Raw genomic sequence first — 23,538 nt, 5'->3', positions numbered from 1 at the left:
TCACATGGAAAAGGACCATTGCAAGGAAGAACGATTGTGAAATATGGAGAAATGCTCTTCTGAACTTAAACACACTCCAAATCACTTGCCCGAAGTCTCCAGCAGTAATAAACGGCTATCATAAGAAACACAATATGACTCTGAAAAATTAGTATGCTTACAAAACTTCAAGCAATCCAAAGTATCCTTGAAGTGTCATATATTTTACAATTTAAGTATACATTTGTGTCTTTTTGTCTTTATCTTCAAAAATTTTCACTGGCTAGTTGCCTGGGGTAAAAGGAAGGCTGGTGTAGTCTATCCCAAATTGCATCCATTTTTAGAGCATGCTAATGAAGATGCTAATGAGCACAGCCCATAACAAACATATATTCCTTTGCAGGGAAGCCCCGCTTAGAGCTGTAACAAGGAAGGAGCAGTGGCTGTTTCCAGATAATTACTCAGTGGCATTTGTTGTTTAGCTGATATTCCTCCAAAGTGATGATCTGCAAACAGAAAGCAGATAACAATAACTGCTTTCATGTGTTTTGAAAGCTCTTCTGCTTCAGCTGATGTTAAAAAAAAGAACACATCTAAAGTTTTTCTCCACCATTTGCACCCCAGTGACAAATGCAGCTTATAAACAATAAAGGTCAAAAGGAATTGAAGTCATGGCAGAAAGTCAAGCTAAGGCAGTGCGAATGCTGAGTTCAACACGAACAGTATCACATCTGTAGGACAGCAATTCAAGTTTAGCCCAAGTCAGGACCTGACCTGAGGATTAACTGGAAATGCATTAGGTGAATTTAATTGCACTCAGGTGTAAATACCAGCTTGCTCTGACCTGACACAGGAACCAGACAAACCTACACACAGTCCAAGCAAGGGATTGTATTAGCTGGGGAGAAAAATACGGGTGGAGGGTAAGGAATTGTAAAGACTTCAGTAAATAAAATGTCTATTATTTGTTTAAACATATCACTGGCTATGTTAAAGGCTGGCACTAGGCCAGCGTAGCAGACTTTGAAGTCAGTGTCCTGTAATAGATTGCTGTATTGGAGGACAGAGAACAGGCTGTCTTTCCTGAGACAGTCTGGCTCAGCAGGGCTTTAGCACTTATTCCCAACACCCCAGCCAGCATGACAAGGAGGGACTGCAGGGGGGTTGTGCCTCCGCCCCAGAGCAGAACAGCCCCATCTGGATCATTCCTGACAGATGTGTCACCACTGACAGACATCCCACCCCCAGCAACCTGCTCCAGTGCTCTCTAACCTGGGCTGTTTGCACATGTCCCAGTTCCCAGCCTGAGCTGTTCTCTTGAAGTTTAAGCCCAATACTTTTCACCTATATGCATGTACATGCAGAACTGTTTATATTTTTTTCTTGTAACACTTTAAATTTTGCATCACGTTTCCCTATAGCCACCTCACCTCTGGCCTGACCAACCTCCCCTCTCAGCCCCTCATCACTGGTCCCACCTCTGGCTCAATAATGATTTCTGTAGCTGTTGTCCAGACCCTTCCCACGGACACTCTCAGGTGCAGGGCACAGAACAGGGTCTTGCTATTCCTGGGACCCATCTGACATCCTTTGTTGTGTCTCCTAGAAAGCTGCCTGCTTGTCCAGAGATGTGGTTCAGCTGCTGATTTCTAGATTCTCCAGAATCTTTCATATTTTCTTCTCTATTTATGAAGTAACTAATTTCTGCCTAAGGCCACTGTCCAATGACCACTACAGAAGCATCTGTGGTGGATTAAGTCTTCACCCACCCCAGTGCTTTATCAGCTGACTTAGCTGTGGCTGTGACCTGAATGCAGTCCTTTCCAAATGTACTTCTTGAAATTGTATCAAATGTATTCCAGATAATTTCTTCAGTTACTCCAAATCATGTTGCATTTTAATCCATTGCCTTGAATGATTCAGAGTTAAGGAGTATGTCTACTATCATCCAAGACATTAATGAATATATTGACTAGTAGGAAAAATTGCTGTGTAACATGGTTTGATATATTCTTCTGTTTAGACTGTAAGCCATTCCTAATTCCTCTGGTGACCCACAGCTATGCTCCTTTTTTATGTTAGTCTTATCCTGACCAAATTTCTCTGGCTTGCATTTGAGAAAGCCATGTGAGATAATGTCAAAACATGCATAAAGTCAAGCTACATGACATTCATTGTTTATTCCTGTAACAGAAATCTATCATCTCCCCATAGAAGGAAATTAGGTTGGTGTGATGTGGCTTGTTCTTGATGAATCCATCCTGGCTGTTACTCATCTCCTTGCTGTCTTCAAAATCCCTGTATACAGACTGTTTGATTACTTGGTCCAATATCTTGCTGACTGGTTTATAATTTCCTAGTTTCTTCTCTCCGTCTCTTTTAAAGCTCTCCCTTGCCCAGCTTCCTGGAGACTCACAGATAGATGTTATTACTCTAGCCTTGTGTATCTCAAACTGAGAACATTTAACTCATCTGAGTATTGTCCAACCTGTTCTTCAACCTGGTAACTGGAGATTCTTCCCTTTTGTTGCTGAAGGTTCTTGGCTTAGTCATCTGATTGATAAATAGCCATTTATCTTTTTAGTGAGGATGGTTTTAAAAGTCATTAAATCTTGTAGCCATCTCAGCAGCATGCACAATTATTTCCCCTGTTTATGGAACACAGGCAGCACTTGCCATTGCCTTGTCCTGGCTACAAAAGCCATTATAAAATCTTTTTCTTATGATCCTGTACATTTTGTACTGTGGGCTTTCTTCTAGTTTTGCTCTAGCTACTTGTACTCTTCTTTAATATTTATTCTTAAGATTTTAACCTCTTTGAACTATGTACATTTTTTGTGCCATTTTTTCATGCATCTCAACAAGCAGCTAATAATTTGTCCAAGTTGTGCTCTAGCTTTTCTTCACAAGGGGATAAGTTTATATTTGTATTCTTGAGGTCAGCTGCCCTCAAAACTGACTTCCTAATGGATGCATTACTGTACCTCTGTGTGCCTTTCTGTTCCTAAATCCATGAAGAAGTTGACATAAGGGTCCAGGACCATGTTCACCATAAGCTCAGCTGCAGTGATCTGCAAAGTGGATTTTCCTAACCCCTCATCATAGCTGGGGTGAGGAACCACAGAGCACAGGAGCTGCAGGACTGCAGAAAGGCTAAGCCTCGTGGCTGACCTGGGTAGAGAAGCTGAGTATCTATGACTTGCTCAACCTTATATCTCACCCCAGAGTGCCAGGCTTCCTACAGAAGCCATTGCGAACAATACGCTCTGGAGCTGCCTTGGTGTAGCTCTTAAAGGTGATATGGTATGCCGAGCTAGGAGCAGATCCGTCACTCCCAGTGAATAGGTCTCATCCTTCCCATGATGAGCTCTTGTAATACTTCAGGCATCAGCAGGCTAAGGGAAACTGGAAAGGACACAGCTTAGGAGTGGGTACAGTGAACAGTCAGCAGCTCCATGTACATCGTTCCCTTTCTGAAGAACTTCTGCCCAAGAACAAGACAGTGTTTGAGTGAAAAAGGTGACATTTAGGAGGTCACTCAACCCAGCTTGTAAGAAATCTAAAAGAACCATGGGATGGCACAGGAGCAGATGTTCTCTGTACCTTACTGCTGCTCTAGCAAGGTAACTCTCTGCATTTGTGTCCTGCAGACTGAAGATTATCTCAAGCACAAGATCAGAAGCAGGCCTGAGCGATCAGACCTGGTCAATATGCACATTTTACAAGGTAAGACTGCCTGATCTTCTCCCACATACTCCTTGTGTCTCCTGCCTTGTGACTCTTATCTCTCCTGTCCCACTTGGGTTCCCTTCAAGACTCTCATCACAATTATCTTTGTCCCAGCTGCTCATGACAGGCAGATTCAAATGGGACACATGTTGTACAGAGTTCAGTCCAGACCTGGTCTTCAGGAGGCAGGACACACATCTGTTCCCTGACAGAAGCAAATCTAGTGCTGTCTAATCTTTCTCATCTCTGGCAGGGACCAGTAAAAGATGCTCTAGAGGACAGTGGAGTAGAGAACAGCTGTGAGGGAGGACTCGGTTAGACAGAGGTGCTGATGTCTGATCCTCATGAAAAGCATACCCTGGGCATTTGTTGTGCAGGGCACTGAAATCCCTGTAGCAAGTGGTTGCAATACCCTCCCAAAGCTGGGCATCTTTTGTTCTGCCATAACTCTGGATATTCTATGTGCCAATTCATGGCAATGCAGTCAGTGACCCAAGCACAGCCATATGACAAGGGTGAGCCCTGCTATCAGTCTGTGAGCCACAGCAGCTCTCCGCTCTCCCATCCTGGTGTCTGCTCCCTGCCAGAGAGCTGGCACAGCTCTGCTGCACCCCGTAACAGACAGCAGAACACTGCAGTGTCCCTTGTTATCTCCAGAGATAATGAGCTCCTTAGAGGCAGGGAGGTTGTGCAGCCTCTCTCCTCGAGTCCTGTCAGTCGCCTGGAAGAAGCAGCTCACTCTCTGGCAACTGTAAATGTTAGGGATGAAGTCCATATTTCTTTTTCCTCTGGAATGCAGGAGGTCTGAGCCAGGGGCCCATACCAGATCAGTGCCACTGCTTTGATTTTCCTTTGGGTCTTCATCCCTAGAAGGAGCTAGCACCACTGCCTGCTTAGCAGGTAGGAAGTGTCTTTCCCTTAGGTTAGATAGTAGAAGTGATACAGGCTGGAGTTGGGGCCTGGGGGCTGTAAGTCAGATGTGGAGGCAGCTGCAGTCACTGGACATGGACAGGGCCAGCAGAGACTGCCTGCCTGTGTATTGAGCAAGCTGGTTGTGCTGCCCCACACACACCTCTTTGGCCGCAGCCTCTGCTCACACTTCTGTCCGTCATTGCACCTCTGTATTTCATGGAGGTATGCCCTGAGGTGTCACGGACTTAGGTGTCCGTTTGGTTCATAACAGGACCTAGAGGTGATTGAAATTAGCCAGCTGAGACACTCTGAATCATCTAAATGCCTCACAGGCATACCTTCTGCTACTGTTCACCTCAGGGAGCTCATGTGTGTTCACTGCCCTACATATCTGGGGCCAGAAGTGTCCCTCAATCAGCTCTCCTGACCTCCTGCAGATAAATTTTCCTTGGTGTCAAGCCCTGTAGCTTGTGCTGCCTACAGTATTTCTTCTAGAAGAGTGTCCAGTCTCTGAAGGTAGCACAACCTAGATGCAGCCCTTCTTATTTTAGATCCCTGGGGGTATAGACATGGTCTAGTTTAGAATCCTACTCCCTCACTGCTCAAGCCTGTGTCACCAGAAAAGCCAGATCAACCTTTGTCCAGGAAATCTTCCTGTTTAATTGGCTACTCTTCTGTCACCACTCAGTAACTGGAGACTCCTCAGAGGGCTGTAGCTTCCAGATCTAGCTGCCTTTGTTATGCTCCTCTCTGGCTCCTTTCTCCCCTGAAGGCCTGGAGCACTGTAGTTACACTGCCTCCAAATGTCCACTCCCAGAGACTCACCTTTTGATCTTCCAATGCTCCAGTTGTCAAACCCTGTTAATGGTTCTTTTCTACAGCTGTTGCCTAGAAGTATGTTACCCATCTGTATTAGCCCACAGGGGTCAATGGGTTCCTGGCAGGCAGGAGCTGGAGTCCACTTTGGCCCTCATGTTAGTCACAGCTTGTTAGTAAAGTTTCCATTACAGATTATTCCTGGGCCTGGGAAGGATGCTCCAGCTGCAGGCTGAGTTTGAAAGCCTTAGCTAGTAAGAGAGGCTTTTGCTTGGGAATGGAGAAGCTGGACTTAAGGCTCAGAGTAGGACCCATGTCCCAAACTCCACCAGCTCAGTCCAGTCCAGCATCCTGCCCTCCAACCTCAGAGCAGCTCCTGCTGTGCACTGAGCCATGCTTAGGTTTGACCACAGCCCAGAAGGGCTGTGCTGAAGGGGAAGCACATTCTTGCTTAGCACCGTGCTTACAGATGCCCCAGGTCCTGAACTGATGCCTTCCGTTTGGCCTTTTAGACTCAGCTGCAGAGGGTTCCATTCAGTCTACTCAAATGAAGCTGAAAAGAGCCCGACTGGCAGATGATCTCAATGAAAAGATTGCTCTCAGGCCTGGTCCTTTGGAGCTGGTGGAGAAGAATATTATTCCTGTCGACTCAGCTGTGAAAGAGGCCATAAAAGGTAGTGGAAGTGAACATGTGTGTTGTGTTGTGTGCATGGCACGGGGCAGGGGCTGGCAAGGTTACGAGGATGTACCACAGTGACTGCAGGGAAGTGACTGGCCCAGATGTAAGAGCTGAATTTATGGCTTAAGTTTTATTATTTTCACAATAAGCAGCCCAGTGCAGCACAGCCTGTGCTACCTTGTTCAGACATATGAAAGAGACCTCTCATCTTCTTAGAGCAATGACCACTGAAACATGCACAATTGCTCAGCCATGTCTCTCAGAAACAACCTTCCTCTTAAACTCCTTCCCTCCCCAAGGCTTTGGGCATGAAATGATACTGCTGGAAACAGGACATTCCTTCTCCCTCGTGTGGGAGAGGACCTGGGTGCGCACATCTGGTTGTGAGACCAACCTGGATTCTCCCACTTGTGCCCTGCCAAGATTTTATAACCCAGAAGTGTCCCTAGAAGTTCAGTGAGGCTGTGGTTATTTTTTTCCACTGGTGCTAGTGTACGCAAGGCCCAACAGAGGTTGCATCACTGGGGTGGGGAAGCATCCCTGGGGTGCTAGAGAGCTGGGGAATATAAGAAGCAGCCTGCACCCCAAAGCAAGGTACACTCCTACCCACCTTTACCCAGCACTTGACTTATGCCTAAATTTAGTTTTCCTCCATCACTTACCCCCCAGTCAGAGGAGGGAGGCAGAATCCTCCACAATTATTTTCCCCATGCTGCTGCACGGAGGCTGGTGCGGGAGCCGACACAAAGCAAAAAGGTAACTCAAATTTCACCAGGGCCCAGTGCCAGGACAGGGAGGTCCAAAAGCAGAGAAAGGAGTAGGAAAGCCAGCAGGGCCCTGCAGTGCCAATACAGCAGCCCATATTTTTGAAGCCTGGGGCTATCTCCATATGTCCAAATTGGCCCTTGGGTCTCTGTTGAGGCACTGATAGATGTCCTCATCCCTGGGAACTGTTTGTTCTGTTGCTCCTGATTCTGCAATTTCTGGGATTATGTCCATTGGCCTAATCCCATGTTAAGTGCCTGTTTTGGGGCTCAGAGAAAGATGGGGTCAGTGGCAGGGCTCTGGGACAAGAGGGGTCTTTGAACAACAGGAGCAATGTCGAAAATGGGAATTGAAACAGGAATTACTTTGATTTTAATTTCATCTCAGAAACCAGCATAAATGACATGAAACATTCCAGGCTCAGACACCTCTGTCCTGCCCTGCAGTTGTTCCTGCTCTTCATTTTCCCTCTGTGAAGTGCACACAGTGTACATATGGCAGCTTCTCCAGTCCAGCCCTTGAGCTGCTCCATTTCCAGTGTTTCACAGCTCTCGTCTGAAGGTGAAATATTCCAGGACTCTGCCTGAAGAGGAATTTTTAAGGAGAGTTCAAGTGAAATCTCCCCAGCCACTTATCAAAGGAGAGAACAGTAGAGAAAAAAAAAAAAAAAAGTTAAAAAAATCCCCACTTTATAAACAGTTGAGCCTGTTTGAGCATGACTTTATGCACTGGAGCTGAGGCTTGGAGGCTAGGCAAGTGTGCTTGAAGCTTGAACAGAGTTTCTCTCCAGCTGCCTTGTCAGGAGCTTGTGGTAAACAGAGATTTACAGGACAAAATTGTTAAAAACAAAAAGTCTGTCTTAAAACAATTTTCTCAGTTTTAAATTGCTCCCTTTTGCAATGCCCTTCTACCACATTGCTGGGGAAAAAATGTGTCCTATATGCCAGTTTTATCCCTAGGGCCAAACATGAAGTTACTTGGTACTGTTGGGTGCCATGAGAAGGAAGTAGTCCAACTGCACCAGGATCACGATCCCAGCCCTCAGGTTTCTGCAGAAGAAAGCCCTGGGCAGAAGCATCCTCAAGCTGACTTTCGGAGTTAGAGGTGCCTTGTGGTGCTCACAGTTTGGGGCAAAGGGCACAACACAGAGCAGAGATGACCACTGGCACTTCTGAACGTTAAGTCTTTTGTTTTTGCAATACCAAAAAGATGACAGGGTTTGAAATCATTTTACTTTAACCTTGGAATCTCAGATGTTTATACAGTGGAAAGTTCAGCTGACGTGTTCCTCTAATCACCTCTGACAGGGTGAGCAGAAAGTGCCAGACCCCAATGAAAGCCCTAATGTCCCAGTGACAGGAGGCCGCCAGTGCCCTGCATAGCCGAGCAGTGATATAAGAATCCTTTTTTTACCAGGTCCCTGTCATCACTTTGTCCAATACGCTTGAGAGGACAATACCCAGTGCATTAGAAACAGCCCCGAGCAAACACCATTCTGCCTGAGATTACAGCAGAGACATGGGATCATGAAACAATACGGTCAGCCCCGAGCTGGGTGAGAGCAGGACAGATAAGGGCAGCATTCCCCACCCGGCACAGGCCTGTGGTATCAAGCAGCAGGATGCAGCACATTCCTGGCATGCTCCTGTGTCCTGACAAGCTGCTGCTGTGGCCTGAAGGTCCCTCGGGCTCCGGGCTTTGGCACCACCTCTCATCGCATGCTTATTAAGAGCCAGCCCAGGGGGAGTCTTTCAGACCCACAAGTCCCCCTCGCTTGGTGTCATTTTTCCCAAGAGAGGATGTCCATGCAGGTGTGGGGAGCGGCTCCCACCCGGCCCAGGTGGTGGACCATCCAGAGTTGCAGTTCCTCAGGGAAGATCCTGTTTGGGTGATGCCTCTGGTGGATCAGGGATAGACCCTATTTCCAGGGACATATCAGGAGCCCCATGCCCTGGAGAGCAGGGGGGAGAGGCTCGACACAGGACACCGTTGATCTCATATCCCCACCCCGTATGGTGACTGGGCAGCAGCTCAGGGCAGGGAGCCAGGACTCCCGGCTTCCTCACCCACCCTGGCACCATGAGCTGGGGCAAGCAGAGATAACCCTTATCTCTCAGATAGGGACAGGGGTCAGAGCAGGAGGGTGCGTGTCAGTGAGAAGGCACACATTGCTAGACCAGCAGCAGGGACAGGTGGAAGCTTGTCCCTGGGCCCTTCTTATTTCCCCATTTGTCACCTCACTATCAATGTGCCAAGCTGCCTGACAAATGCCAGACATGAGCACGAGGAGATTAAGAGCGTGGCCATGCTGCTCCTTCCTCTGCCCCCACCTGCAGCTCTCCCGAGGCTCACATGAGACCTTTTTTTTCAGCACTTTATTTATCAGCAAAAGCCAGGGGTCAAGAGCTCTTGCCCATCTGACTAGGAGATAGTGTGCTGGGAGCTTTGCAGGGGGGGAGCAGTGTCTGGGGCTTTCAGGGAGGCAATGGTAGTGGTTTGAAGAATGTCATGGTGGTGAAGCCTGTGACAGAGACAGGATCTGGAAGCCTCTGTTCAGCTGCAGCCAGGGCCACCTGTGTTGGCTCTTGTGCATGAATGGATGGGTCACCCCCCAGGTGGATTTCAGCCACAGTTTTGCTGAAGTCAGGTTCCCACACATGGTGTGGGCTTGCGGTCAGGGTGCTCAGCTGATAGAAAGTGACTCTAATGCCCCTCTCCCCATCTCAGCCCAATGGGGCAGGACAGCAGAGCCACTCCTGTGCCAGCCCCACCTGCAAAAAGCCTCCTGCCCCTGGCAGGCCAGGCTCCTCGGACACCTCCTCTCTCCCTCTCCAGAGTAACATGGTCTCTGGCATGAACCAGGAGCTGGTGCCACCGCCTCTCCCTCCAGTCTCAGCCATGGGTCCCCTGTGCATGGCTGGGGACAGGTGGAGGTGTCCGAGCTCTCTGGGCCACACTTGCCACCCGCGGCCAGGTCTGGAGGAGGTGGGCGCAGGCGCAGAGCATCCCACAAGGCTCACCCTGTACCTCCTGCCAACACGCTTGTCCCCCTTGGCCATTGCCCCTTCTCCCCTGGCAGGCACCCAGGTCAGCTTCCCCAAGCCGGCTGACGCCTTCGCCTTCGAGGAGGACAGCAGCAACGACGGGCTGTCCCCGGAGCAGGCCAGGAGCGAGGACTCCCCGGGCTCCACCGAGTTGGCAGCGGGCACCAAGGCGCCGGAGCCAGCCCTCGCCGCCCCCACCAGCGCACCCCAGGTAGGGCCCACGGCACCCGCCTCCCTGGGGACCCTGGGGGGGCCCACGGCACCCGCCTCCCTGGGGACCCCGGCCAGGGAACTCGCCTCGTGGGCATGGGGCCCCACGGCCCCGAGTGGCCAGAGCCGGGGGGGCTGCACGGGGCCGCCGCGTCCCCTGCTGACCCGAGCGGGAGCTGCATCCCCGGGGCGGGGGGGCGGGGGGGCTGAGGGACTGGGGGGGCTGGAGGGACTGGGGGAGAGTGGCGGGACTGGGATGGACTGGAATGGACTGGGAGGAATTGAAGTAGACTGGGGTGGAGAGGGGAGAGGGGGGACTGGGGCCAACCAGAGATGGACTGGGGGGACTGGGCTAGTCTGGGGGACACCGAGGGGCCAGTGGTGTACTGGGGGGGAACAAGAATAGAGGGCTGAGGTGGAATGGGTAGGGCTTGGAGAGTAGGGCTGACTGGGATGGACTGGGGAGACAGAGGACTGGCATAGCCTGGGGGAGCTGGGATAGTGGGCTGGGACAGACATGGGGGGCTCGGATGCACTGAGGCATCTGGGATGGACTGGGGGCAGCGGGAATGGTTGTACCAGGTGCCCCTTGTAGGCGGAGGCTGTGCAGGCACCAGCCCCACAGCCCTGTCCCACGACCCGGCTCATGTCTCCCTTGCAGGATCACCCCCAGAATGCCGATGGCCGCGCGCCGGAGCCAGCCTCGGGGCAGGGCAGCCAGTGTGACAGCCCCAAGCAGGCAGCAGGCCAGGAGAGCCCAACCCTCCCCGTGCCCTCCACCGTGAAGGTAACGCCTGTGCCTCCAGGCTCCCCAGGAGAGTCAACAAGCCCAGGGCACCTGGCTGCATCAAGCCTGAAGTGCCTGCGTGCTGCACCCCAGCAGTGTGGGAGGTCTGGGGAGGGGGGTGGCCTTAAAGCCTGAGAATAATGGAGGGAGACAAACCTTGTTGTCAGAAACTGCAGTGTGATACAGGTTCTGGAAGCATCCCTTGAAGCCAGGAGCAGGAGATACAAGGCAACACTGCAATACCTTCCAGAAAAGGGGGGGCATTCTCCATCTCATGTGCTCTTCAGCACAACTGAGATGGACATGGCCCTGAGGGACTCCCCCAGATATAGGCTCATCAGCTCTTGGAACTGGAGGGTCAAGGTGCCAGCAGGACCTGCCCTTGCTCAGTCCCAAGCTTCTGAGTTCCCACAAGGGTGGCAGGAGCTCTTCTCCCAGCTAAAATTCCTTTCCTTCTGGACCAACAGTCCAAATCATCCAGTGATATCAAGAACCGTCACAAAAAGCCCAAGGACACCAAGCCCAAGGTGAAGAAGCTGAAATATCACCAGTACATCCCTCCAGACCAGAAGGCGGAGAAGTCCCCTCCACCCATGGACTCTGCATATGCCAGACTCCTCCAGCAGCAGCAGCTCTTTCTGCAGCTCCAGATTCTCAGTCAGCAGCAGCAGCAGCAGCAGCAACAGCAGCAGCACTTCAGCTATCCAGGGATGCACCAAGGCCAGCTAAAGTGAGTGGCAATGTGCCAACAGCAGGGTTTAGTCCTGTCTCTCTCCAAACTTTCCACAGCTGTACCCATTTGTGCCAGTGCAAGGGGGGTTGATGGATGCAAGTGCAACATAAAACCTTGGGAACATCGGTCTCCTGCAAAGCCGTTCTGGTTTTGTGCACTGGTTGGGGCACCTGTGACCTGCTGATGGGTCATGAGCAATCTCCTTACAGCCCAACCTGGTTTTCTCTGGGGTTGGCAATCCTTCAGGTCTCACACAGGAGATAGCAGTCCCAAGTGGGCACAGAGATGCCAGGGAGGCAGACAAGTTACCCCAAATCTCCTTTGTTATTTCAGGCAATCAAATGAGCAAATGGTCAAAAGTTCGAATTCTTCATCAACTTCTGTCAACAACAACCCGCTTTCTCCTGTGAAAACCACCTTTTCAGGCCAGACTTGTGTCTCATCTATCAAGCCAGGCCCTCTGCCATCTAACCTGGACGATCTGAAAGTGAGTGCAAATTTTGTCACTGCAGGAGCAGAATTTTATAGCCTGAATTTGCTTTGCTACCCCTGAAGCATGCAGCGTAGTGGCACAGGCTGAGCTGGCGCTACAGAACCACCGTGCTGTGAGCAAACCAGGAGTACATCAGGCTGGGTCAGGAACTGGTCACTGCAACCGTAACTGAAAACGTGCGTTTGCTGCTCTGCAGGTGGTGTGTGGGTACATTGCTCCAGAGCATGTATCAGCAGACCCTAGGTAGAACGTGAGATGGCTGCAGGTCAGGCCATCAGGTCAAGGACTAAAGGACAATCTGTGCTGCTGCTCCTGCAGCCCATAGCTCCATAGCTTCTGTGGTTTTATGGTGGACACCATGGATGCTGCTAGCACACCAGCCAGAGCTAGGAGGTCAGCATGGCCATTGCAGCCAGGCCAGCCCAGCTCTGCACAAGCAGGTATCTCCTGGAGTCTGCAGCTACGAGCACTGCTTTGAGCAGTGCCTAAATCTCTCATGTAAGCAAGACAGGCAGGGCATAAGGGAGAATCACTCACATCAACAGTTGTTTTACACTTTGCTAATGGAGCCTCTGCCATGGGAAAGGCTTCTTTCAGGAGCAGAGGGCTGGGGCAATACTTACTATTAGATAAAGAAATAAGGTGAGGTAGAAATAACATGAGTTTGGCCATGGTAATGCCCCTGCTCAGATGCCTGAAACATGTACTGGTGCCTGAACATGGAGTATCTGGCTCCAAGGTAAGTGGTCACATTCTCTGAGCTAAAGGATGCCATCAGCTAGTTGCTGGTCTGTGTGTAAGTCCTCTGCTCATGTAGAAACTTACTGCTGGGAAGGGAATCTTGGGTTATCTCCATGATTCATGGAGAGCAGTCACAGTTCCTGCAGGAAGAAGGAAGATTTTCCTGTTAGGAAAGGTTGAGATCCTGCAGGACACGCAGTGGTCAGGGCTGTGCATAGTGACTCTGGTGACTGCAGGTGAGACAGTGAGCACCTGGGGGGTCAGAGCTCTAAAGCAGAAAGCCTTGATCTGAGACTCTTTGTTAGAAATGTTGCATTTCTAAAGGGCGCATCTGGCACTGGGACTGATCATTGGTGACTTTCTTTCCAGGTATCAGAACTGAGACAGCAGCTCCGAATACGAGGCTTGCCTGTGTCGGGAACCAAAACAGCACTGATGGAACGGCTGCGGCCCTTCCAGGAGTGTGGCAGCAATGCAGTGCCAAACTTCAGTGAGATCACCACCGTCACCTTCCCAGTCACTCCAACAAGCACCCTGTCGAGTTACCAGTCACAGTCCTCCACCAGCATGTTATCGAATGGCTTCTACCATTTTGGCAGCACCAGCTCCACACCACCCATCTCTCCAGCCTCCTCCGACCTCTCTGTGAGTGGCTCTTTGCCAGACACATTCAACGATGGGCCCATGTCTTCTCCACAGTTTGGTCTCCAGCCATCTCCAGTTCATGGCAGTGCTGAAGAAAGCCTCATGAGTAGCATGAATGGAGGAAGCATCCAGCTGGAGCTGGAAGGGATTGACACAGAGAAAGACAAGATGCTGGTGGAGAAGCAGAAGGTCATCAATGAGCTCACGTGGAAGCTGCAGCAAGAGCAGAGGCAGGTGGAAGAGCTACGGATGCAGCTCCAGAAGCGAAAAAGAAGCAATGGTCTTGAGGAGAAGCAGCAGCCTGCTCAGCATTTCTTTGGTGTCCCCATCAAGCAAGAAAATGCAGTGTCCAGCTGTCCATTTGCATCCAAACAAACTGCCTTGAAAGGCCAAGCCAGCAGCTCAGATAAGTTGAGTAACTGTGGGGTGCCGCAGCTGCCTCACATTGTAAATAGCCACTGCTTGGAGCCTGCAGGGCAAAGCACCATCGCCTCCTCGACATTCCTGAGCCCTCAGTGCTCCCCCCAGCACTCTCCACTCGGGGCTGCCAAGAGCCCACAGCACATCAGCCTGCCACCGTCCCCCAACAGCCACTATCTCCTCTCGGTGTCCCCCGGCTCACAGGCAGAGGGGCGCAGCGGGTCCCCGCAGACAAACAGTTGTCTTCGTACTGCGTCGGTAAGTGCAGAGTACCCCGGATGGCATTGTGGTGGTGAAGGCACTGGTGTCTGTGGGCAGTCAGTCCAACACCCCGGTTTGAGTCCTTCCCTGTCAGATCGGGACTGCTGGCACCCAGGATAGGTACCTCAGGGGCTGTGGCAGCATGTGGGGCTCCCGGAGAGGCAGAGAGTGTCCCAGAGGGTTGGAAGCTGATTGCACTGCAGGGTCCGTTGCAGGGCATCTCCTGGGGACCCCTGCTACCACCGGGCCCAGTTGCCCGGGGAGGGGGGGGTACAGCACAGCTGCCCTGCCCCATGGAGCCTTAACACAGCTCCTTCGGCCTTGGGGGAAGCCCTGGCACAGCTTCCATCTTCCCCAGGAGACCCCAACACAGCTCTCTCTGCCCCTGTGTGAGCACTGGCAAAGCTCCCTGTGTCCTGGGAGAGTCCTGGCAGAGCATCCTCTGCCCCATGGAGCCCTGGCACAGCTCCCTCTGCCCTGGGGAGACCTGGCACATCTCCCTCTGCTCCTGGTTAAGCACTGGCACATCTCTCTCTGCAGCTGGAGGAGTCCTGGCATGGGTTCCTCTGCCCTGGGGGAGCATTGGCACAGCTGCTTCTGCCCTAAAAGAGCCCTCAGCTGCCTCTCCCCTCAGGGGGAGGCCTGGAACAGCTTGCTGTGCCCCTGGAGGAGTCCTGGCACAGCCTCCCCTGCCCCGTGGAGCACTGGCATGGCTCTCTCCACCCTGGGGAAGCCCTGGCACACTTCCCCCTGCCCCATGGAGCCCTGGCACAGCTCTATCCACAGTGGGGAAGCACCGGCACAGATCCCTCAGCCCCTGGGATAGTGTTGGCACAGTTCCTACACCCCTAGGAGAGCCCCACTGCAGTGTTGCAGGGCTTTTCAGCATCTTGCTGAGCCATTGTGGCTCCTAGCAGTGTGTGAGGGATTTTGACCACTGGATTGAAAGAGGGCAGTTACCCTGGTCATACAGGAAGCTTTTTCTTGGGAAGATAGAGCAGTTCTTGCAGTCAGGGTCTGCAGTCAGATAGAGCTTGTTCTTCCCCACCAGAAAGTTGTCGCTTCAGCATCCACCACTCCTCACCCAGTCCTCTGGACAGGTACAAAAGCTTGGAGAGGGGCACACGTTGCCAACTCACAAAAGCAGCACAAGATGCTGATGATCACAGCCCCAGTTCATCTCAACAACCTGCCAGGGTTTCATAGGCAGCAGCAGCACCTGTCATACAGTCTGTGAACCACACACAGTGGCGCAAGGCATGCACACTGCCTTCGGGGAAGATGTACAGCCAGTGCACACTGGGTGCACGACAGCCACTCAGCAGAGCAACAGCCACTGCGAACGACCCAGGGCAGGGGCAGGGCAGCTAACGGCCCGCAGTGGGCACACAGGAGCGTGCAGCAGGAGCTGGGCAGTGGGCTGCAGTGCTGCGAGGTGGCAGTGTGGTCTCTAAGCCATTCAGAGAAGGGTCAGAGAGGTGACAGGGCAGTCGGCACACAGCACTGCCACCGAGGTGAGCACTAAAGAGCAATCTAGGGTGAGAGGGGCGGAGAGACAAAGTGCTGCGGAGTGCAGTGCTGTCGGAGTAAGGTAGGCAGTGGGGCTTGCTGCTGGAGTGAAATGGGCAATGGGAAGCATTGCTTTGGGTGAGCTGTGCAATGGGACCAGTGCTGAGATTAAGCTGGGCAGCGGGGCAGAGAGCAGGGGATGCAGTGGGCAGTAGGATGCAGTGGTTGACTTCAGCAGCGGCGCACAGAGCTGTAGAGGTGAGCTGAGCAGTGGGGCAGAGCTGCAGGTGCAGTAGGCAGTGGGACAGAATGCTGCGAGGCGATACCCTGAGGGGGGCAGTCGAGATACTCTGGGTGAGCAGGCAGCGGGCAGCGAGCATCAGCAGGGAGCAGCAACACCTCTGGGGCATCTCCAGCTCCTTTTTCACTGTCCGAGTGCAAGGGGCATACGGAGGGGCTGGTCCATGGTGTCCTGCAGCTCATCCTGGCTGTGACACCACCCACCCTGGTGGGTACCTCTTCAGCAACAGCTCCCTCTCTGTGCCCAGCACTGGAGTACTGTCCCCCACAAGCCAGGGGTACTGTTCTTCCCAGCCACCCTTCACAAAGGTGGCCAGGATGTGCACGTCCAGGCTGAGTGGCCTCATTTCTGCCTTGGATCCACTTCTGGATCCGACCCACCTGCCGAGTCCATGCTGCATCCCCTGGCACTGGCTCTCATGGTGGGGAAGGGCACACAAGGGCCTAGAGGCATTGGGGACAGCAGCTGTCAGGCACTGGACTTTCAAACGAGGTCCCTCCTGAAAGGGGGGGCCGGGGTTGGCAAAAAGCTGGCCCTGATATGCAGATGTTTGGCACAGGCACAGGGAAAGGCTGGGTTCGGGCCTGCCGGTGACTCTTTTGAGTGGCCTTCCCTGGCCTGGGCTCTGTGAGATGCCCCTGGGCAGGCGCTGATGGAGAGGGTCCCTCGCAGAGGGGCTGGGAGGCAGCTGGCAGCAGGGAAGCACCACATCACTGGCTGGGCGAAGCCCAGCGCCAGCAGCCCATTGCTCTCCCCATTGCTCTGCACATTCCCAGCTGCACTGAGCACCAGGATGCTCTGTGGCACCATGTCCGTGCTCTGGCAGTGATCGAAGGTCAGCCTGGCCCTGGATCTCAGAGCTAGCCTGACAGAGCTAGTTTATCTCCCTCTCTCCTGCCCAAAGGCCAGTCCCTTTGAGCTGATGTGAGCCATAAAATTGTGAGTTACCCTGGCACCACTCTGGCTTCAACAGAGGTGAAAGAGAGCTGGGCCTCCCTCCGTGCTTCCCTGTGCATTGACTCCATTTCCCTGTATTTCCCCCACGCAGATGGCTACGCAGGCAGGTCAAAAGTTTTCTATTCCATCCCCAAGTTTTTGTAAGTCAAGCCCAGCCCTCTCAGAGGTAAAGCAGCCTCCACCCTATGAGGATGCAGTAAAGCAGGTAACTGCATGATTTTTATTTTCTATAGGGCTAGGACTGCACAGGGTTTTCTTTTGCAGTTAATATAATTCATTTGCAGGAGTTACAACCCATTATGGGGTCTCTGGGTACAACAAGCCTGTTTCCATAAGGACGGGCTTTTCTTGAGTTAGTTGCTGAACAGCTGCCACAAAGCAGTCAGAAACCACGCCGGATGGGAGAGCACCTTCTGTGCTGGTAAAGGGCACCAGTCCACGCTGGGGTCCTGGCATCCCACACAAATATCTCAGGACTTTGGTGTACTCTTCTTTGGGGTGTTCAGTGCTATGTGAGAAACAGAATTTTGAGCATGCCCAAGTCACCAGGAACCTCACCTTCCCTCTGTAGCCCATTAGCAAAGTGCCCACTCCATGCCGTCTGCCTCCCCGGAGCTCCGTTCCCATGGGGAGGACTGTCTCCATCGCCCATGAACCCCTTGTGACAGTCTGTCAGTGGCCTCAGTGCTGGTCATGATGGTGCCTTGAGGAAAACAGAGGGATGCTGCTGGCAGTGATAAAAATGGGTTTACGCTGGCTGGCAGAAAGTCCTACCAGTCTCTGGTCAGGGAGAGGAGGAGGATGATGCGTTGCCCCCAGGGACCTACAGGGACAGTAAGGAGGCATATGCCAGTGCGAGGTCCAAAAAGTTGGTGTGTCCTGATGGCCCTGGGAAGAGGCAGTCTGTGACGGCCACTGGTCAGCGGCAGGGCGGGGGGAACCTGGCACCATGCTCCCCAGATCCGCTGTGCTTGTCCCAGGTCCCTGCAGCGCTCACCTGATCGCTGCTGCCAGCCCCGTGTTGGAGTGGCATCTCTCCTGCATGGGAGAAAGCCGTTTGTGGGGTCTAGAGCCACCTACCCAGTTGTGGCCATAGAGAGTCTCCTCCTAACGTCCTCTACTCTCCTCTTTGTCGTTTGCTGCAGCAGATGACACGAAGTCAGCAGATGGACGAGCTTCTGGACGTGCTGATTGAGAGCGGAGGTACGCACTGCTCCCCTGTTCCCTCCAGGGCTTTCCCTCCAAGCCAGTGTTGGTCATGGGGCTCAGTGCACTCTGTGCACCCCAGCAGAGCTGCCTGAGTTAAGTAAAGCTTTCATTTGCCCTCTCTGTGCCAGTGGCCACTGAGATTGAATCCAAAAGCATATTGGCTGTCGCAGAGCCTGCTCCTGCTCATGCAGACCTGGTGGAGTGGTCTGAGCTTGGTCATCACCTCTGCAGACTGTGCAGAGAGAAGGGATGGCGGGGAGGCCACCCTATGCACAGCACTGCCAGCACCCTCCCCACACAGAGCCCCCAGTGTCTCCCACCATTCCCAGTGCTGCCAGTGCCATCTCCCACAAGAGTACTGCCAGTGCCCTCCCCTGTGCAAAGTGCTGCCTGTGCCCAACCCATGCCCAGCCCCATGGGGACAGATGCCAGTGCTCATGCCCCAGGGACTGCATCCAAAACCAGGGGAGTCGTGGTCAGAAAGCAGGAACGTGAGAAGCTTCCCACGGGGAGGGTGGGCAAGAAATGTCAAGGGGCTGAGGGGGGAGTGGGTCTCTGTGGTCATGCCCCTGTGCCCAGCAGTGGTGGATACTGCCAGAGCATCTCAAACCCCTCTCATGTGTTGACAGAAATGCCAGCCAATGCCAAAGAAGATCGGTCCTGTCTCCAGAAAGTACCTCAGATAACAGTGTCTACAGGGAACTCCAACGCGTCACTCCCGAAGTCGTCCGCCCCGTTCGAGCAGGTGCCCTCAGCCCAGCTCTCCTTTGATCACTGTCCGGGCAGCAGTGATACTCACCTCGAGGTCCTGCTGAACGCCCACAGTCCCCTGGGGAGGGTCAGTGAAATTGCCCTGCTGAAGATGGGGGGAGAAGAGTCCCACTTCGAAGGGATGATGGAGGGGTTCTCTGGAAAAGCCACAGATGAACTGCTCACCTCCCAGGAAATTTTACAGACTCCCCTCTCCCCTATGGAAACCCAGCTCTCCCCTTCCCCTGCCGACAGCTCTGGTTTACAAATGAGTTTCACTGAGTCTCCGTGGGAAACAATGGAGTGGCTGGACCTCACCCCCCCCAGCTCCGCCACTGGCTTTGGCTCGCTCACCCCCGCAGGTCCCAGCATCTTCAACATTGATTTCTTAGATGTTACTGATCTCAGTCTAAACACCAGCATGGACCTGCACCTGCAGCAGTGGTGAAAGGGAGAATGGTGGAGGCAGGATACTGTAAACCTGCAACAACCAGCACAGTGTTTCTGTCACGCCAGAGAACACACAGGGCTAACATGCCACATCCAGGGGAAACTGGAGTCATTTTCCCAGCATATAAACTTGTTTGAGTTTCCAGTTACTGCAAATTGACAGCACAACAGCTCTGGTACTTCGGTTTTCTTCCATTGACATGTCCCCACAGAGGACACCAGTGCCTTTAACAACACTTCTTTAGATTGACAAGAACTTCAGTTTTGTTTCTTTTATCTTTTTTTCTCCCCAGTTTTAGCAGTCACTCTCGTGAGAACTGGAGCAGCTCATGACAAAACTGTGGTGAGGAGACCTCACCTGGGCAGCAACGGGGAATCATGGAGAGGCAAGTCCGTTGCTGCCCTCTTCTCTTCTCTTCTACTGCTCGCCCAGCCCTCTAGGCAATCCTGCTGGGCTCGTCTTGGCCATGCCCAGGCCAGGGGGTGTGGGAGCAGGGAGGCTCTGCCCAACCAGAGCATCAAACACACTTCTCCGCACTGCCAGGCTCACCTTGCTTCCTTCCTCCTGCCCCCGAAGCTGCATCACTCGGTCCCCTGCACAGCTCTGCTCCAGCTGGAGGAGAGATGGAGACCACTGTCTTCGTGGTGACACCTTGGTGTGTCCCTGTGATGCCTGGCGGGGTTGAAAGCCCAGGAGCTGTCCGAGCTGCAGGCTGAGCTGGATCAGGCTGAAGCCTGTGACCTTGGAGCGGCGAGCTCTGGATGCTGGAGGCAGCTGCTCAGGCTGCAGGTGCAGGTATCGAAGGGACATGGCAGCCCAGTGGATCTGCTGCGTCCCAGCGAGTGTGGTACAGACAGAGATGTGTGATGTGTTTTGGTCCAAGGTAGGAGCAAGTTGTATGGAGAATACAGCCAGGCTTTGGAGGGGCTGACCTCTGCACAGGCAGAAGTCAGGATAGATCCCCACCACCTTGCATGACCCGGGAGCAGGGGGAGCCAGAAACAGACACTTGGCAATCGGCACGTGGGGCAGAGCTGAGCGGGCCCCTGCGTGTACACAGTTTTGTGTGAGCATCTGCTTTTGTTGCCTTCACTCCTCTGCCATCCATCCCTCCACCCTCTTCCCGTCCCTCCCTGACCCCCAGCAGTCCTCTCCTTCCTCCCAAGTTTACTCCAGCGTCACTGCTCCCTCAGCCCAGAGCGGGGCCATCCGGAGAACAGCTGTGAATCACCAAGCCTAGAGGAGCTAGTTCTCCCGAAGCCAGCAGAGATGGATGCTCTCCTGCAGTGATGCCTCCTGTTTGAAGACACCAGCATTTCTCCTATGAGTCTCTGTGCAATATACTTCCTCAGGCTCTAGTGAGAAGGAGCCTTTGCTTTACTTCTTGGCTTCCACCAAAGAACTTGCTGCAGACTGTTTGACGGACACGTCTACTTCTTTGCAATTCTGGTTTTGCCAAAGTAAATATTGTTGCTGACAAAGATTGTTAAACTATTTACAGACTGAGTGTATTTAATATTTGTGTTACTGGAAGGACAGCACATAGGAGGTGCAGCAGAAGGGGAGGAGGTCTGGCATGAGAGACCCACGGGCAGTCTGGCCGTGGCCCATGGGTCACTCCCCCCGGGGTGCTGGAGCTGGCGGAGGAGGCTCTGCAGCCCCTGCTGTGTCTCCAGCTCGTGGCGTTGTTGCATGCTGTATAAAGCACGTGGCAGTAGCTTTCAAGTCACTATTTAAAGCACCACTTTTCTATTGTACAACTGGTCACAGTGCACTGCTAGGATAGACAACCACAGGTTGCATTTTTTAAAAATAATTTCTTTTTCTAAGTGAGAGATTTTTTTCAAAGCCGACCCATGGAGAATATTAATAGCACTTGAAACAGCCTAGCGTTGGCTGCTACATTGCATCATTGTACAGGGCTTTCCAGATAACTTTCTCTTCTCAGCAAATGTATTTCCTTATTTAAAGGGATGCTGTCAGCTTCAAACTTGTAAGCAAGCACATTTCCTTACCTATGTTACCAGCAACACCTTCATTATTAAAAACCCCTTTGTCTTGCCACTCCGTCTCCTTGCAGTTTGCTGTTTGATTTTGCCGTCTGGCGCAGCCACATCAGCTCTGTGCCCCCCAACTATAGTCCTTGCAAGAACAGAAGTATTTCTTTCACAGCAGCAGTTTTTCCTGGAAGATTTCTAAACAAACCAGCCGGAGTTTGCTGTTTCTGAAGGCTTTTTCTTCTGTTGGCTTTGGTTTCGCCTTGTTCTCCTGTAAACCCCACTCCTCGGCTCCGTGTCCCCTTCTAAGGCAGTGGCCAGCACCTGCCCCAGCCCCTTTGCATTTTACAGCAGCTGAGCAGCCAGTGGCAGTGGGCTGCTGGCCACAGGGCATGCCGGGGCCACCGTCAGAGCCCTCCCCAGAGCTGAGCCTCCCACAGCCCACCGGTGAGCGCAGAGAGGGCTCGAGACCCCTGCCCGGGGACACCCTGGCTCCTTCTACCCAGTACCCATTAGTGGCGGTTTCTAGATCCTTCACATCTTTCCTTTGATTAAAAAAGTGTTCCCAGGACATTTGTCCACCTGTTAGCATGGAGGCACTGCCTCTGTGTGTCCACATATCGGCTTAAAAGGTGAAGTGATCCTGAAACACTGCAGAAGGGAATCTGAAGAGGTGTAGATGAAAAAAATGACTAGTTCCTATGAACATCTTTTAATCTCTAAACCACACCCTGCAACCAGGTGTGCTGTGATAAACTGCCTGGACTGGGCCAAATTATGGTTATTTAGAGAATAAGACAAGCCTCAGTCTAGGATTGTTTTGGGATTACTGATGGACCGAAGCACTCACCTGTCCCACCTGCCCGTTGAGGGAACCCTGCCTGTGTTGTTCAACCTGCAGGAGAGCAGCTGGGAGGGTGCTGCCAGTCTCTCATTGTAAAAGGCAAAGAGCAGGGTGAGTGGTACAGGCAGTCACAGCTTTAAAATGCAGTAAAGATGCTTGTCAGGTGCCAAACTTTGGAGCAGAGCATCTGGGGAGGCTGAGTCCCGACCAAGGTCCTGCTGTGGGGCAGAGGGAGGCATCAGAGGGTCCCTGAGGTCTCCTTCCAGGCACCGAGGGATACCTGCAGCAGAGATCCTCCACTGCCTGGAGAAGAGCTCAGTTCAGCTCTGCCCCAGCCATGGGTTGTCCAGTCTCACCAGAGCAGCCTCCTGGGAAAGCATGGGCCATGCTGTCAGGACAGGACATGCTCTCATCTCCCATGGCCTTGGGGCAGTCCACACTCAGCCATCAACATGTGGGTGATTGTCCCACACAGGCTGTCCCAAGGGATTGAGGGTCCTGGGGTTTTCCTTCCTGTTGACACCAAGCTGGAGGATCCCAATGATGCCCACTCTCCCTGGGTTCTTCCTGCCTAAAAAACATAGGAAATATAAAGCCAAAAAATATTCCAAGAGTCAAATTTTGTCTTTGGCAAGTTTTTTAAATGAGATGCCTAGCTCAGTGCACATCCATTGTTTCCTTGATGAGAGGCACTGAGATGTCAACAGCATCTTTCCACCAGCTCCCAGGTCAAGACAGAACATGTTTTAGGCAGTTTTTCTCCCCAGTGACGTGGGGAAACATCTGTTTCTCAGCTCTTTTGGGCTTAGTGGGGTTACCCTCTGCCCTAGGGAGTGTGGGATGAGGAGGTGGCAGAGGTAGGAACTGGCATGTGCCCATCACAGACCCCTGAAACATGGAGGGAACCAAAAGACCCAGAGCCCAGCACCACAGCTGCCAGTGCCTTCCCTGTCACCGACATCCCATCACCCTGTGACACACCCCCATCACCCCTTTCTGCACCCCAGTGCACCCCCTGTACCCTCTGCAGCTGCCCTCTGACCAAGGGCCCCTTGGGCTCCTCCTGTGCACAGGCAGCTCTGGTTCCTCCTCACCCACACGGAGCCTCCACACCAGCACATACAGCCCCCTTGTACCTGCTCACCTGCACAGGCCCCTCTCTCACCCCACTCCGAGCACACTGCCACCCACCAAACATCCAGATCACTCTGCTTATCCCTGACCAGTTCCCCCAAAGCCTCTGCCTGCTTCTCAACCCAACTCAGTCAGGGCAGGGACCCGGGCCACTCCTTACACATGCACGGAC

At 52.8% G+C, this 23,538-nt stretch overlaps 1 protein-coding gene across 9 annotated transcripts in view; it reads left to right on the top strand.

Annotated features, from left to right (window-relative positions):
• The window catches only part of MYOCD (myocardin), a 39,217-nt gene extending 17,762 nt beyond the window's left edge, over positions 1 to 21,455 (top strand). For 5 of the 9 annotated variants that reach the window (XM_074922080.1, XM_074922083.1, XM_074922085.1 and 2 more), the window contains 10 exons: positions 3,630 to 3,705; positions 5,949 to 6,110; positions 9,960 to 10,135; positions 10,796 to 10,921; positions 11,389 to 11,651; positions 11,988 to 12,141; positions 13,258 to 14,211; positions 17,073 to 17,186; positions 18,127 to 18,184; positions 18,820 to 21,455. In XM_074922080.1, the coding sequence (XP_074778181.1) occupies positions 3,630 to 3,705; positions 5,949 to 6,110; positions 9,960 to 10,135; positions 10,796 to 10,921; positions 11,389 to 11,651; positions 11,988 to 12,141; positions 13,258 to 14,211; positions 17,073 to 17,186; positions 18,127 to 18,184; positions 18,820 to 19,388 (2,652 nt within the window). In that variant the 3' untranslated portion in view covers positions 19,389 to 21,455. The remainder of the gene's footprint in view (positions 1 to 3,629; positions 3,706 to 5,948; positions 6,111 to 9,959; positions 10,136 to 10,795; positions 10,922 to 11,388; positions 11,652 to 11,987; positions 12,142 to 13,257; positions 14,212 to 17,072; positions 17,187 to 18,126; positions 18,185 to 18,819) is intronic. The other 4 variants (XM_074922087.1, XM_074922086.1, XM_074922082.1 and 1 more) reach the window with 3 other exon arrangements.
• The last annotated feature ends 2,083 nt before the right edge of the window (positions 21,456 to 23,538 follow it).

Source organism: Athene noctua, chromosome 18 (assembly GCF_965140245.1).
Source record: "Athene noctua chromosome 18, bAthNoc1.hap1.1, whole genome shotgun sequence".
In the NCBI taxonomy this organism is placed as follows: domain Eukaryota; kingdom Metazoa; phylum Chordata; class Aves; order Strigiformes; family Strigidae; genus Athene; species Athene noctua.
Note: the sequence above shows the minus strand (reverse complement) of the source record. Positions and strands in the feature narration are given on the sequence as shown.